This window comes from Glandiceps talaboti, chromosome 5 (assembly GCF_964340395.1).
Source record: "Glandiceps talaboti chromosome 5, keGlaTala1.1, whole genome shotgun sequence".
In the NCBI taxonomy this organism is placed as follows: Eukaryota; Metazoa; Hemichordata; class Enteropneusta; family Spengelidae; genus Glandiceps; species Glandiceps talaboti.
Genome location: NC_135553.1, coordinates 16,856,372 through 16,869,236, shown reverse-complemented (window position 1 = coordinate 16,869,236; position 12,865 = coordinate 16,856,372). Strand labels below are relative to the sequence as shown.

Sequence of the window (12,865 nt, the reverse complement as noted above, 5' to 3'; positions counted from 1 at the left end):
AGGATTTTCTTGTCCTTGATAATGCGCCAATACACCACAGTCATGCAAGCAGCACAAGTGTTGAATTATCTGGTTAAATCAACAAGGAATAGAAATAATATTCACCCCTACTTATTCGCCTGAATTCAATCCTGCAGAATTGTGATTCAACAAAATTAAGAGAACCTTGGAACGACCACCGTTTTCTGCTTTAGCGTATGCATGACAGTGATACCTAGCCTTTTCAATTTACTCAACCGTGAACGAAGTTACCCCCTGCAGATACTCGCTCGTTTTTCAACGCAACTGATTACTTGTTCGTTTGAGTTGAGATATCCGAGTTGGTCTATCTACATTCGGATCGTATCATTCGTATGCCGTGTGAAGTTAACGTGCATACGATCCGTCAGGAACGAGACCAGATATGTGAGGTGATCCCATCCCAAACCTTTGATCCATACATGCGGTAGCACGGGTAAACGTTTATACTAATAGAAACAACCTATAGACTACACTTGCTATGACGTCATGATCACCACTTTACTGGACTCCAAACTGGTGTTACAACACACATTCATTACAGTGTCGATATTACGTAACATAATCGTGACCATAGTCTACAACTGAACTGAAACTCAACTGAAAAATTCAAACTCTATCCTATGGTTAAAATACAAATAAATATGAAAGTTTCGAAAGATTACATAATTATGATATAGTACTGGCAGATTTGTTTTCCTTCGTTGACATATTTGCTGTTGTAGACAAACTGTGTACTGTTATGAACCAAGGTTATATTGACAGATTATATGCATATTAGTACTTAGTACATGACATTTAGTGTAAGATATAAAGTATGTGATATGTTCCTGTACATTGCCTTGTTTCATTTATGCCAGTTCATACATTTACATGTCAATTACTGCAACGTGTCTACGGTAATACTAGGAAAATATCTCTAACACAACTACTATCAACAGAACTTTAGTCTAGTGAAAAAACAACACAAATACAATATAACAAAAAAATGAATGATAAATTAAAAGTTAACTCATTGGCTTTGAAGTGTATATAGTCGTCTATTGTTCCACCAACATTTTCATAAAGTTACGTCACTCATTACCACTACAATAATACATCCATCTCAGACTACTTTTAATCATACTATATAATTTTCTATATTACATCCATCTCAGACTACTTTTAATCATACTATATAATTTTCTATATTGTACGCGATTAATAAAAAGACGGAAAACAATAAATAAAACGGAATTATCCTCTTGTTGGTCTTGCATTACAAATGTTCATCACCGCCACTACTAAAGTTTTCTTAACATCTTTCAACAATAGACTTGCTACTCGGTATAAAACTGTTTTCGGTTATAGTCACACATTTTTTTCAGACCAATGCAATTGAATTGACATGCATCGCACGTAATGGTTTTTTAAAAAAAGTGTTTTGGTATCAGTCGAAATATTTCAGTAAATCATAAATTTCACTGTGTGACTGGCCCTACTCACAAACAGGATTGATTTACAGGTGTCGTCACAGTCCTAGAGCATGTCACGGTCTGTGATGCCATGTATGTCAACGTGTCAATTATCGGCCCAAAATGAACCACTGTTTTCAATGCCTACGCTACACGACCGGTCGTACGACCAGATTTCGGTCGTGGATGTTAGGTATCTTAAATACATAGGGCTACAGTAATAAATACCCGGATGTTCGTTTGACCTCATACACTAAATTTATTCTATCTTCTCCACGACCGATCGTATGGTTGTGGCATGTATTTTTTCACTGTCTTTTCACCACGACCGGTCGTATGCTATGGTCGTGGCATGTATTTTTTTCACTGTCTTTTCACCACGACCGGTCGTATGGTCATGGCATGTATTTTTTCACTGTCTTTTCTCCACGACCGGTCGTATGGTTGTGGCATGTATTTTTTCCAATGACTTTTCTCCACGACCGGTCGTATGGTCGTGGCATGTATTTTTTTCACAGTTTTTTCTCCACGACCGGTCGTATGGTCGTGGCAAGTATTGTTTTCACTGTTTTTTCTCCACGACCGGTCGTATGGTCGTGGCATGTATTTTTTTCACTGTCTTTTCTCCATAGTTAGTTTATCAAGTTTAGATAACGATATTTAGATCGTCTAAATATAAAATGTACGATATTTAGATCGTCTAAATAGTGGATGGTTTAAAAAGTTTTAAAAACAAACAACGATAATTTGACATTCACAGGTTCAATGTGAAACCGTACGACCGGTCATGGACAAAAGTCATTGGAAAAAATACATGCCACGACCATACGACCGGTCGTGGAGAAAAGACGGTGAAAAAAATACATGCCACAACCATACGACCGTTCGTGGTGAAAAGACGGTGAAAAAAATACATGCCACGACCATCACGACCGGTCGTGGAGTAAAGTCAATGGACAAAATACATGCCACGACCATACGACCGGTCGTGGAGAAAAGTCATCGGAAAAAATACATGCCACGACCATCACGACCGGTCGTGGAGAAAAGTCATTGGAAAAAATACATGCCACGACCATACGACCTGTCGTGGAGAAAAGACGGTGAAAAAAATACATGCCACGACCATACGACCGTTCGTGGAGAAAAGACGGTGAAAAAAATACATGCCACGACCATACGACCGTTCGTGGAGAAAAGACGTTGAAAAAAATACATGCCACGACCATACGACCGGTCGTGGAGAAAAGTCATTGGAAAAAATACATGCTGCGACCATACGACCGGTCGTGGAGAAAAGACGGTGAAAAAATACATGCCACGACCATACGACCGTTCGTGGAGAAAAGACGGTGAAAAAAATACATGCCACGACCATACGACCGGTCGTGGAGAAAAGACGGTGAAAAAAATACATGCCACGACCATACGACCGGTCTTGGAGAAAAGACGGTGAAAAAAATACATGCCACGACCATACGACCGGTCGTGGAGAAATTTAAACATGAGCAAAGAGGAAGATGGATTAGCAGCCTTTGTCCAAGATCATTCGAACATCCGGGTATTTCTTACTGTATCTTACTATTACTAGTAGTATATGCTACTATTATCCGGGTGTGTGAAGTTGGCTCCCGTTTCCTGTTTCCTTTTTCATTTCCTTATTCGATTTCATACGAAACTACATATTTTCTGTGGATTTATCACACTCTCATATCAAATCTACCTATAATTACCCCCAATCAATTTATTATAACGATCTATGTACCATTTCCTTATTGGGTTTCCTGTCTCCTTATTGAAAACAGTGGTTCATTTTGGGCACATTTCAGGTGGTTACCTCTAGTTTGAACTTCAACTGACTATACCCTGTGTAGTAGTGTGCATGCTGTTATTCTTTACTAGTATATCATTAACTAAATAAAGGGCTCACACAGTGTAAGTCACAGGCACTCGAATCAATTTGTATGATTTAAAAAAAAAATATGTATGTAAATAAGACAAGGTTTGAAGGTTCGGCCAACCTTGGAGGAATTATACTGACCTAACGAGCCACAGGCTGTTTACAATTCAAACACCCGACGATTTCAACAAACGATTACGATAATCAAACTGCCACTAAAACTCACCCAAATGCCGTCAATACATTTTTTTTTCTACACATTGATTTGAGTGCCTGTGGTGTAAGTGATGTTTGTGTGCTATTTTTATGGTGTCTATCTCAACATGAAACCCAATCTGATTAAAATCCGATGTGGTGAAAGCGGCTACATCAGATGTCCTTATTTACCTCTATTCATCGTGTTGTGACGTTTATTTTGTTCGGAGTGATCGCCGCCTTCCCATGGGCGATCACTCCGAACAAAACAAACGTCACAACACGATGAATAGAGGTAAATAAGGACATCTAGCCGCTTTCACCACATCGGATTTTAATCAGATTGCATGAAACCTTGTGATTAGGCTCACTGATCTTGATAGTTTATTCAATGCAACTGACTCGCTCTACGGAAAACAGGTCACTCACCATATATTATACACGATACAATAGAAACTAACTATGGAACCGAGAGACGGTCCCTTGGAGGTGGAGTCCGTAACAAGCAGCGGAGCTATGCATATCGCTTGTGTGATACCCGCTAGGGGAGGCAGCAAAGAAATACACTTGAAAAATATAAAAATTCTATCGGGCCAGCCATTGATATCATGGGCATTAAGGGCTGCCATTGATTCAGAAGGTAAGTGAAACATTTTGTATATTCATTAAGAAGGGTTCACCTTTTCGTTTTCGTTTTTTTTTCAGGGGGAGGGCTATTGCCGTGGGTGCTGTCCAGTAGTCAGTCCTTAATATGTAGTTTCCATAACATGCAGTACCCAATTTCATTCAAATGTCTTCCTCTCTTGTTCTGCATTGTTCTGCACCTTTTAGACATCACTTTGAAAGAAACTGGCCACACATAAATGCTACAGATGGTCTGCAATATGCAAGAAATAGCTTGATTTTGATAATTGACCCAGAAGGTCGAGGACAAATATCACTTCCTTTCATGTGATTATATGGGGTTTAGCACTTCAATGGGCTCTCTGCACAGTCGCTTGTAAACTGTTATTCCTTTCCTAAATGGTTTTATTCTTGTCTATGACGGTCCTAATACAGAACAATGACGTTATTATAGGGATTGGCGATATTCTTATAAAATCGGTAGCGATGTCATAGTGTTGTATTTATGACATCGCTACCGATTTTATAAGAATATCGCCAATCCCTATAATAACGTCATTGTTCTGTATTAGGACCGTCATAGACAAGAATAAAACCATTTAGGAAAGGAATAACAGTTTACAAGCGACTGTGGCTCTCTGTGTATTGAAGTTTTTCAGTTGTGCATTAATTTATTGATTTTTTACTCCAAATATGGCCGCCATTCAGTAAAAAGTGACACGAGCACTAAAACTAAACCAAGTGTATATTTCCTTTTCCTGTATTACCTATGATTTAAAAGAAATTGGCAATAAATAAATAATAGTTGACCTCAAGGTCAAAGGTCAGGGTAATAAAAGACAGCTTTTACTTGATATTACATAGGGGTAGACACTGAAATGAAGTCTATATACTGTAGTTGTTCAGTTATATTGTAAATATTGGCTTTTAACTACAAGTATTGTCGCCATTCAGTCAAATTTGCATATGTACCATATGACATGTCACCTTTGTGACAGGTTTGAAAGAAATTGAATGTTGCGCGTCTGAGAAATGACGCATTGTGAATGAACGGATGCAAGGACAGACGGAGCCCAAGGTAATAGTAGCCCTGGAGGGAACCTAAATAGACACATTCACAGATATGACCTTTATATAACCCTGACGTTACTTTTCCAGTCAACCTTGTTTTCAATTACAAAGTCTTGTGATGTGATATAAAGGCCGTTTCTTTGTTTTTGGGTGAGTATCATCTTTTCTAGTCGTGTTCTCTGTTAGTGTGCGTCTTTTATTTATATCCTCTTACTACTTTACATTAATTTCACGAACTGAATAAAGTCAAATCTCCAAAGTGGAAGTCAAAAGAAAATTAAATAATAACATAGAATAAAACCTGCACTCAATACCAAAACAGAAGAATAGCGTACACGAGATTTGCTTGCCGCAATGGAAAGAGAATATTACAATGATGAGATAAGAAGTACATGCTGTGATAGCACACAATAGGTTTGCGAGGTGATATCTTAGTATAGGAGGCCCAGATATTCTCTTTTGTGTTATACAATTAATATTTTATCACAAATTGAGGATACTACACACAATCGAATCAATGCTTGAACCAGAGAGATATTTGAGTTGTGTTAAAATGTGTGAATTCAGAACAGCACTGTCAAGATTTCGCTGCCCTTCGCATCCTTTGCAGATTGAGAGGGGGCGACATGAAAACATTCCTGCTGACCAAAGATTTTGTAAATACTGTATTACACATAATTTGTACTGTATTGAGGACGAGTATCATTTCTTAGCAATTTGTCCGTTCTACAAGGACCTTCGTAATGAAATGTTATCAAGGTAGTTTTGATAAAACCCTTCCTATGATAATTTCATTTCACTTTTGAATTCGGATAATATAACTTATCTAAATAATTTAGCTTCATTTATTTATTTTGCAATGAAAAATATATAGGAATTTCCCTCTATGAACTGAAACATTTGTAACATTGTTTCCTCTTTGGGCCTGTAGCCTTATTGTTCTGAAATAAACTGATTGATTGATTGATTGATTGATTGATTGATTGATTGATTGATTGATTGATTGATTGATTGATTGATTCAGTGATTGATTGATTGATTGATTGATACTACACACAATAGCTTGAACAAGTCACGCCTTATTATTATTGCAGACACAGATTCTCTCTGTATGTTATAAAATTAGTATTGTATCAAACTGTGATGTAAGTATGTCTGTATCTCTAAGCTCTCTGAAGCATAATAGCAATCCCATGCTGATGTTATTTTTAAACCCATTCTCAGTGGCAATTACAGTCGAAGAAAGTACAAAAAAAATGCAAACTGTGTAGGAACAACAGTCAGAACGGATACAATTCTTGCTTGGATCTGTCTCTCGTGGAGGGTGATTCATTATACATAGTAATACAATTGTTGCACGTGTCTGTCTCTCGTAGAAGGTGATTTGCTATATTAAAACAAGGACTACGTCAAAGATTGTGCATGTCCCTGTCATAATTTTGACAGACAAAACAAAACATGTATCATATTATGATTGTACACTACGTACGGACTGTATCGTACAGACACAAGAATAAACCATCCCTGCAAGAGAGAGAGAGAGAGAGAGAGAGACAATCAACAACTGTATATAAATCACCCTCTGCAAGAGACAAACACATGCAACCGTTGTATTACAAATTACGATGTGTATATAAATAAATCCACTCTGCAAGAGACAGAAGCAAGCAAAATGTATTACATTGTATATATAGAACCATCTAAAAGCGGCAGACACATACAATTTTATTACAATGTACATGTATATAAATCATCTCTGCAAGAGACAGACACAAGAAACAATGCGTTCTGACTTTTGTTCCTGCATGCAAAGCTTACTTTCTTCTACTGTATTATAATGAATCAGATAAGAAGACTATTCCAGTAATGTTATTGATTTGTTTCTTTTGATCAAGGGGGATAACATACATCTTAAATTTACTTTAAATTTGTATTTTGCTTAACAGTACGCATCATTCCACCATAAGTGTACACGTTTATATACAATACAGTGTTTGAGTGATGTGTCTTCTTGCTGATACTACGTTTGTTAGGTATACTCTAAATTATCTTCACATTGGATACTGCGTAAGAAACATTTTCAGTAATCGTAACATTAATATTTTCGACGAAGGTAGGCTGTGTACTAATACGAGAAAAAATGTAGGACATACAGTGCATTTGACAACTATTACATCGCCAAGAGGATTCTAACGAGAACGTTTCAAAACACTGCGTTTTGCTGTTCAACTCAATGTAGTTGGTACTTTGGGCTTCAAGTTGATGACCATGGTCAGCTGCCCAAATTAATTATGTGTTACATCTTACAGGAATATCAAGGTCCTGAAGATGTGCTGACCTAGTGTATTAATATTAATATTGATTTGATAAGATTACAAAGTTAACATGTAGAATATAATATTGGGTATTATATTTAATTGTACAGCATTCGACAGTGTATGGGTATTAACAGAGCATCCACAGATCGCAAGGATATCTGAAGAATGGGGTGGAAAGGTACACAATCGTAACCCCCAATATGCTCAAGATAAATCACCTGTAGCTGAGGCTATGAAGGAATTTGCATGCTACCACCCAGGTAAGCTGCTATAGTTTGTATCTTCATAGATTGGCACCAGTCTCGGGAGATTTTTTGGGGGTCTCATATTAGGGGTCGGGCATTTTTAACCGACTGGGGCGGTGTTGTTGGTTGTTGTTGTTTTTTTTTTGGGGGGGGGGAGTCATTATGAAAAATATCAATTGCGGTGAGGGGGAAGTCATTTTGGAAAACACCACTTGATGGGGGTAGGGGTCACGTTGGAAAATTGTGTCATTTTGGTGCCGTGAAATGGATCCTGAAGAACTGTAATTTGTCAAAATTTTCTAAGGTTGGGGGGGGGGGGGGGGTATCCCCCTCCTGTACCCTCCTCATCTGCGTTTTCCACATATACATGTGCCATATGCACACATTGATATTAATACACTGCACAGAGAGTTGCATTTAGTCAGGGCGTCAATGCTTACATTTAAAAACAATACCCGGCTTGAAGTACAAGTTTTGGCAGTATATTTGGTGAGAGTAACATCTGGGCTTTCAGAAAACTGATATTGCCCCTCTTGATTCTCTTGCGCAAACTCACAGGTTTCCATGGTAACGTTGACATTCTTTTGAAGGATACTAAAACTTTAAAAACGCCATATCTCGTCTTTCAGGAAAAATACAACAAAGGAATATGCGGGGTTGCTTTTACCATGAGCCAGACCCTGATTTGTAGCCAATTGGTACCAAAATGAGGTACCAAATGAAACATTACTTTTCTAAAACCAATTTTTCAGTAAATTTCAAAAATGCTTGGTGGACATCTGTGTTTGGTAGCTTTCTAGTAGTAATCTTCATCCAAATTACATAACACATAATAAAAAAATCAATAATCTGATGGTGGTTTGGGGATGACAATTCAAATTTGAAACAGTTTATGTTATACGATTATCCATACAACAATTTTCTTTTAACGCAATGTTATTGGAATTAATATAAATTTTGGCATTTATTCTTTAAACACCGTATTATTTCACATGAGACCCGCTTTTTCGTTTGAGACTCGCATCGGAAATCACCGTCACGAATATTTTACCTGGCCAGTCCAATAAATCTATACAATATAACTCTGTTACTGGTTATGCACAAGAAGTTCATAGTGCACTGATCAAGGAAAAGTATACATCGAAAACAGAAACTTGATCTGAGACGGAATAAGTTCCGACCCGGATCACAGTACCTTGGCCCGGGTCAAATCTTGATATTATAAAGCTTATAACTCTCACTAGTAGCCTATCATTAATCCCCTCTTCCAAACTGAAATAAAGTAACTAAACAGAGGAATAAACATGAAAAGGCACAAACAATCGGCAGTCCCACAGCAGTATAGCTGTCCATCCAATTTATCCAATCTGCACCTGCTTCTTGCAAAAAGTTGAAGGCGTAACACAAGCACGATAGATTTGACCATTAAAATTCTAGAAACCATAATTTAATATCAACAATTCATGTAACTTTACATATTTACGTGATGCCGTTTTCAAATGAAAACACTGACGTTACAGCTACTTTGTTGCGATTGCATCTACCATTTTATGGAGACTACAAACACGTACATGACAAAACAACAATTTGGAAACGCTGCCGAAAGTGCATCATTTTGAAGAAAAACATTAAATTCGTTTTCATTCGAAAACCAAGTTCGTGGGCGAAAACGCAACAAATTCAAAAACGTACAATTTCGACGTCAGGAATGAACCCATTGGTGACTTGAATATTTTCTTTAACACAGGTGTATTCCTTTGTGTGAAATAGTGACCTGAGTGAGTCATTCAAGTTGTGAACAGCCTTGTGAGATTACAAAAGCTAGTAAACTGGGGACATTTTCCTTTACAAAAGTGTTCAAAATGAATAACAACCCAAAGATCTCAAACCACTCCTTATTAAACATTTTCATATAATAATACAGTGAAAATTCTTAAATTTTGACAGAGGCTGATGTTATGATGATGTTACTGTGTACTTCACCTTGTGTTCACCCATGGATGTTGAAAGAGCCATGCCGTATGATGAGAGAAGAAGGCTACGATTCGGTGTTCGGGGTCACACGATATCATACATTCCGATGGAAGGAACTCAAGAAACCTGGTCAGTTAGTCAATTTGCTGATCTCTACTCCCCCCCCCCCCCCACTTCTTTAAAATATGTGTTTGAAAAATTCAATCTTTATTCTAGAGTGTCTTTGGGTCGTTATGTAAATGCCAAGTACAATACGAATGACCTAGGCTAAAGGGCCTTGTCACCACTAATCGCTAGACCTTTAGGTCACGAGTATTTTCCGGCTGTATGAAGAAAGATATTGGGGAATAATATAATTATGCAATATAAAAAAATTGGGGAAGGTAATGGCAATTTTGAGCGTTTTCACTCATATTTCGAACACAGCAGAATGAATGACGTAGACACGCGTTGTTGTGACATAGACACGCGTTGTCGTGACGTGAACGACCAGAGCACATATTCCTTATTTTGTGTTGAATCCTGCTAGTTCATAGTATAATAATAGATATGTCACAAATTAGATAACGTCACAAACATAGAAATATCATAATATGCTATGTTGCATCTTAATCGGTCTTTTGAAGAGTTTCTAAAGAAATGGTAGGTTTACCTAAAGTGTTCATCAATGCTTTAAAATTACTTTACCGATTACATAATTTACGGACAAAAACATAGAGCATATGGGGGGGGGGGGGAAGGGGGGGGGGGTTAAAATAAGATTATGCCAGATTCAAGACTATTGGGGATTTGTCAGTTTCTTCGGCTGGTGTGTAGGTAGATTCTTTTTCCATTGATACAATAAAATGTCTCTGACCCCCCCCCCCCTTCCAGTTAAAAGCAAAACAAGGGGTGATCCCCACGTCTAATTTTGAAAACAGAACTACCCTCCTCCCTGTCTGATTTCACACAAATTGTCGCAACTTTCTAATTAGGTGTTTATGAGTATCCTGTTCTTTTGCGTTGAAAGGTCATTTATTTTTGTCATTTCTGTATGATAATTGACTTGTTGTAGGAGATAAAACAACGGCTGAGAGCTTTGATCCAATATATCGTCCTCGTCGGCAGGACTGGAATGGTGAATTGTTTGAAAATGGTCAATTTTACATATTTAACAGAAAACTATTGGATCGAGGACTTCTCCAAGGTGGAAAGTAAATAATCTTGATTGCTAGCTGTAATACAAAGTTGCCTCTCATCTCTATTTATTTTGAATTAAAACCTATCAGGTGCGTAGCCTCTTATTTCTAAAGCGTAAAGACACAGACCCATGCTTGAAGACGAATACAAGCAAACAGTCGGTAATTGCATGTTCATACATATGATTTGGGATTCATTATATATATATATATATATATATATATATATATATATATATATATATATATATATATATATATATATATATATATATATATATATATGTATGTATGTATGTGTGTGTGTGTATGTGTGTGTGTGTGTGTGTATGTATATCATATCATATATATATATATTATATATAAGGAAGTAGTTGATACCAATTGCCACATATAACGTGTCCATTCTCTTATAGAAAACAAGTGGAAGTGACACTTCTAATTTTCCTTTTCCATATTTCTCGCCATTTGACAGGATTGGTTATTATGAGATGGACCCTAAATACAGTGTAGATATAGGAACTGAACTTGATTGGCAGTTGGCAGAACAACGAATCACGAGATATGGTTATTTTGGGAAAGATATAAACTACCGAAATGTGAAATTAGTAGTATTCGATATAGATGGTGTTATTACTAATAATCAGTTATATACAAGTGTTAAAGGTATTATATACCATATATTGCTACATTTCTAGCCCCCTCCCCCAACTGTTCAGAAATGCAGCATGTCACATAGACTGTAATGTCGTCATCAATCTGGGCTTATCAACCTTTCCCTAGTTGGGGAAAGGGATATTAGACCGCGCCCACAACATGTCACATGGCTTACATAATGCGATCCTATATTCCACGTAATGTATTTGTATGTACAGAATGGCTGTATTTGTCAACTCACACGTATGTATGTATGTATGTATGTATGTATGTATGTATGTATGTATGTATGTATGTGATTGAAAATACTGCTGGAAAATTGATAAATAGATATAACAGTTTTTGATGGACCTTACAATATGTACGCATATGTGTACATTTGTATATTTATTTCTATGTTTATATCCTAAGGTAATGGTTATCGTTCATATGACCTCAGGGATCTCGAAGGAATTAAGCTCCTGAAAGGGGCAGGAATTGAGGTACGGTTAATAACAGAAGATAATAGTTCTGCTGTGAAAGTGCTTGGAGACAGAGTAGGCTGTGTTACTGAAGGCGGTGTGATAGATAAACTGGAGATCTTGTGTCAATGGGTTAAAGAACTAGAACTAGACTGGTCACAAGTCACATATATGGGTAAGACATGGGTAATTCTCAGACTATTAATAAGTACAATGGTGTAAAATATATACTAACTTAGTAACTATTTTACAAAGGTTTAGGAATGCTACCAAGTGTCTATGGTGTGCAAGAAATGGCTTGAATTTTGTCGGATATGGACAAAGGTAGCATATCCATAGAAGATAGTTGTTATTTCCATGCTTTCTTTTGAAAAGACTGAGACTACAACCAAGTGTGATGTGTGCATGAAATGGCTTAATTTTCGTCAGATAGGGATAAAGTCGGCCCAGTGCATGGAAGACATATAAGTATTGAAGTGAAACACATTGTAATGCTAAAAGATTGCTGTTACTAAGCAACGATGTGTGGCTCTAATTTTGTATGTTATTGTGGTAGATTTGTAGTATTGAACATTTCCATGTCTCTGTTTTTTCCAGGTAATGATGCAAGTGATATTGATGCCATGCGGAAGGCTGGTCTCGGAGCAACTCCTGCTGACGCCCAAGAAGAGGCACGCTATGCAGCACGGTATATCTCAACGAACCCTGGTGGTAGAGGCGCTGTCCGTCAATTCTGTGATCATATTCTGAAAATTGCTGGCAAACTGTAA

At 37.2% G+C, this 12,865-nt stretch overlaps 1 protein-coding gene across 1 annotated transcript; it reads left to right on the top strand.

The window, feature by feature from the left end:
- The first annotated feature begins 3,949 nt into the window (after positions 1–3,949).
- On the top strand, positions 3,950–12,865 carry LOC144435420 (N-acylneuraminate cytidylyltransferase-like). Its single transcript, XM_078124016.1, has 7 exons — positions 3,950–4,207; positions 7,688–7,840; positions 9,773–9,928; positions 10,854–10,992; positions 11,453–11,643; positions 12,046–12,270; positions 12,693–12,865. The coding sequence occupies exons 1-7, from the start codon at positions 4,030–4,032 to the stop codon at positions 12,863–12,865; spliced, it is 1,215 nt and encodes a 404-aa protein (XP_077980142.1). The 5' UTR covers positions 3,950–4,029.

Coding starts and splice junctions, on each gene's coding strand:
- LOC144435420 (XM_078124016.1), top strand. CDS start 4,030: ATGGAACCGAGAGACGGTCCCTTGGAGGTGGAGTCCGTAACAAGCAGC. Junction 4,208..7,687: donor GGCTGCCATTGATTCAGAAG/GTAAGTGAAACA, acceptor TTAATTGTACAG/CATTCGACAGTGTATGGGTA. Junction 10,993..11,452: donor GGACTTCTCCAAGGTGGAAA/GTAAATAATCTT, acceptor GCCATTTGACAG/GATTGGTTATTATGAGATGG.